General features: G+C 47.2%; 1 protein-coding gene across 1 annotated transcript in view; it reads right to left on the bottom strand.

The window, feature by feature from the left end:
• Positions 1 to 760: 760 nt before the first annotated feature.
• The window catches only part of APEX2 (APEX nuclease (apurinic/apyrimidinic endonuclease) 2), a 16,522-nt gene continuing 13,229 nt past the window's right edge, over positions 761 to 4,053 (bottom strand). Inside the window, exon 6 of the mRNA XM_006875266.1 lies at positions 761 to 1,654. Coding sequence (XP_006875328.1) covers positions 761 to 1,654 — 894 coding nt within the window. The remainder of the gene's footprint in view (positions 1,655 to 4,053) is intronic.

Here is a 4,053-nt window from a genome sequence, read left to right as displayed (position 1 = left end):
ACAGGGAAGAGGAGGAAAAAATACATAGAATCCCCACATCTCCTTTTGCAAATGTCACTGCACTGCTTTGAGTGCAGGTTCCCTGTACTGGTCTGGCTGTAGCTCCGCCCTCTGAACTCCGCCCAGGCGGGGTGGCGGCAGAGAGAGTCCTGTCTCAAGTGATTCCTAACTCATAGTATTTTCCTTTACACTGTTGAGTTTTCAACTTGCATGTGGGGGAAATTGACGCCCTGAACCTTATGCTAGATCCAGAGCTCTGGTGGTGGTCCATGAGTGCAGCTTCTCTGGGCTCTCAATCCCTTCCCCACAGAGCCTTTCCTACCTGCCTGTCTTGGCCGCCAAAATCGGAACTTCCTGGAGCACTTTTAAAGTGTTCACATGATGTGGGGTATTGAAATATATAAACTTTTTATTTATGCACAAATGCATTTCCCAACAAGGTAAGATGGACTTTAAAAGCACAGCTTCCTGAAGCAACTGGCTTCCTATGACAGGAAGATGGTAAGTGGGATTAAAGACGGAATCACAGCATCAAGGCAGAAAAAAACCTCACCAATGAGGAGGAGCAAAAGAAAAAGAGGAGTGACCTTGGAGGAAGAGGAGGAGAAAGGGAAAAGGGAGGTCTTTGAGGGAAGGGAGGAGAACGGAAAGGAGTGCTTTGGAGGAAGAGGAGGCAGCATTGGGAGTCTGGGAGAAGGGGAACTGGCCCTAGATGCTGTACAGGGTTGACCATGCCAGATATCCTTAGGCCTGGATTGGTTCACTTGGGCCTGCTCCAGAGGAAGAAATTACACCGGGAGGAGGGGTCAGTGGGAGGACCTTGGGGCCTGGCACACATGTAGAAGCAGCGGCCTCGGTTGGGCCCTGGTTTTTTCACAGTCCGCTTCACACATGGTTCCCTGTGACCCCCACAGAGGGGTATGGGCAAGGGTCCTCCCAGCACAGACTTCCAGCATAAGCTCTTCACCTTCTTCCCATACTTGGCCTCTGAAGCCTTGGCCTGCACTTCAACCACTTTGGCTGACACCTCCACTTCTGGATTCACCATCACGCTAGGACACTCCAAGTCTGGAGAGGCTTGGGCACAGCTAAAGGATGGCCGGAAGTAGCTCTTCAGGTTCTTCTGGCCTTTGCTAGAGCCAGCCTGACATGGTTGAGGCTGGGTTGAGCGCTCATGGATTTTGTTTTGGCGTGTTTGTACCTGGGTTTGATTGTTGAGCTGCAGTTCTGACTGACCAAACACAGGATCTTGTTCCAGGTTAACTAGGAAGTGAAGGATCTTGAGTTGGGTGCCTGCAAATTCTGGGAGGAAGCGGGTACAGAGGGAAGGGCAATGTTTTGTGGGTACAGAGGACACACTCAAGACTGCACCCACAGGGCAGTGGTCAGAACCCATCACCTCAGGTAGCAGGAAAGAGTCCTGGAATGTATCTATGACCAGAGCCCTGTCCCCCAGCACATAGTCAAGTCTAGTGCCATAGTTAAGATGGCGGGCACCACTAACAGCAGACCAGCACGTAAAGGCGCCCTTCTTCTTAGGGTGGAAGCAACGGTAGGTATCAATGAAGGGTCTTACATGGGCCCCCTCCTGGCACCCCAGGACACTGAGTAGACCATCCATCCACTTGCGCCCTGGGTCCTCTTCAAAGCATTCCTGGGGAGAGAAAAGGGGAGAAGAGAATGAAAGACAAGCAAAATTCAGATGCTAAAACTAGAAGGGACTTAGACCAACTACTTTATTTTACATGGTGGTGGTGGCTGCATGCCATGGAGTCGGTTCCAACTCATAGCGACCCTGTACAGGGTTTCCGATGCTGTAAATCTTTCTCCTGCAGAGCGGCTGGTAGTTTCGTACTGCTGACCTTGTGGTTCGCAGCCTGATTCGTAACTACTACGCTAAATTTTGTTGTCCCAGAGAGAACTATTACTCAAGATCACAGGGGAGAAATGTAATTTCTAAGATTAATTTCCATCCTTATTGATTTAAAAACCCATGCTTGTTTCCTTCCTCTGCACCAGGCTGCATTTACCTCAAATTGGTCCATAAATGCCAAATCTGAGTTAGTTTGTTTGCTTATTCAAAGCAATTCCTAGAACTAATCACCAAAAGAATGGCAAACAGAAGCTAAAAGTGGTTGCCTCTAAGGAGTAGGGCTAGGGTTAGGAGTTCGGAAGACTGTTAGTTCAATTTAAATCGTCTGACACTATTTAGTTTCTCTGGTAGCGTAGTGGTTACGAATTGGGCTGCGAACCTTAAGGTCAGCAGTTCGAAACTACCAGCAGCACTGCGGGAGAAAGATGAGGCTTTCTACTCCTGTAAAGATTTACACCCTTGGAAATCCTGTACAGGGTCGCTATGGGTCGGAACCGACTCGACGGCACTTAACAACAACAACAACAACATGTATACCCTTGGCACCCCTAAACACAATGCCTTATCTCACCGCAAGCTGAATGGCTCCAAGGATCCACATTTGAATACTTCCTTTGGCTGTGATTTCTAAGCCATCCATTCATCACTTATTCATTGTAGCAAATGTTCATAGAACACCTATTATGTGCTAGATACCCTAGGGACAAAATGGAGACCTAATCTAGTCCTGGAGACCTAGGATGTTTCCTTTCAGGAAGTGATCTGAAGCTGAGACCTGAAGGCTAAGAAGGAGTAAAATCTAGGAAGTGCATGCTCCAACAGAAAGAACAGCCTCTATGACAGGCCTACAGAGGGAGGGTGCAGTGGAACCAAAAAACTTGAGGTGACAATGGGGGCTAGAATATTGCAGTAGTGCACACCAGATTATGGTCACTTAGTCTAAGGTGACACCAGAGGAGACAGAGAAAAATCATTAAAATTAGATGATTTGGAGCTGGAATTGACAGTGTTTGCTTACCAACTGAATGTGAAAGGGGGCAAAGAAGAAGAACAATACTAGCACAACTCCCAGGTTTAATCTGGAGCAACTGAGGGGATGATAGTGCTTTTTATGGAGATGAGAAGACGCGAAGAGTAGGTCTGGTAGGAAGTGGACATATTCTATTTTGGAAAAATTGTGTAATGTGACCAGATACTACTAGTTCTTTTTCCCTTGGAAGAAGAACGTAGGAGGTACACTTGAGAAACCTAGGGAAGTTTTGAACTAAGAAAATAAGGCATAAAGGTATATGATGTTACCATGAGAAGCAGAAAGACCAAACTCAGGTGAATGTTTGATGAAGAAAAAGGCAGAGAAAGACTGAAGGCTTATACTTTGTAGTGTATATACTCCAACTTCCTCTACCTGCCCCACACCGCCACCACCACCACCATTCTCTCATTATTTCATTTTTGCTCCTTTTTCCAGCTGGGAGCCAAATCTGTGCTTATATGGTTTCTCTGTATCTAATCAAGGATGTTTGTGCTGAGTTTAGCTGTGCCAGAGTGAGTTGCTGATCTCTCCCTTTATGAGGCAAGCAACAATGAGAACTGGCTTGAAGATTATAGGACAGTGGTTTTCAAGCCTGGCTGCACAATAAAATTACCTTGGGAGCTTTTACAGTTACTACCATGGTCTTGTAAGGAGCTCTGGTAGCGTAGTGGTTACGAATCAGGCTGTGAACCGCAAGGTCAGCAATTCGAAACTACCAACTGTTCCGCGGGAGAAAGAGGAGGCTTTCTGCTCCCGTAAAGATTTACAGCCCCGGAAACCCTGTACAGGGTCGCTATGAGTCAGAACCGACTGCACGGCACTTAACAACAACAACAACAACAACAACAAACCCTGGTCTTGTGGTAGAAAGATGAGGCTTTCTGCTCCCACTGAAAATTTAAAGCCTCAGACCCTATACAGGGTTGCTATGAGTCAAAACTGACTTAACAATAGCAGCCCTGGCCTCACACCCAAATGATTCTGATTTAATTGGTCTGGGGTGGTTGTTGTTGTCAGGTGCCATCGAGTCGGAACCAACTCATAGCGACCCCATGCACAGCAGAAAGAAACAATGTCCGATCCTGGGCCAACCTCACTACCGCCGCCACACTTGATGCCATCAATGATGTCACCTGGCTGATCCATC

Source organism: Chrysochloris asiatica, unplaced genomic scaffold (genome assembly GCF_000296735.1).
Source record: "Chrysochloris asiatica unplaced genomic scaffold, ChrAsi1.0 scaffold00315, whole genome shotgun sequence".
NCBI lineage: Eukaryota > Metazoa > Chordata > Mammalia > Afrosoricida > Chrysochloridae > Chrysochloris > Chrysochloris asiatica.
Note: the sequence above shows the minus strand (reverse complement) of the source record. Positions and strands in the feature narration are given on the sequence as shown.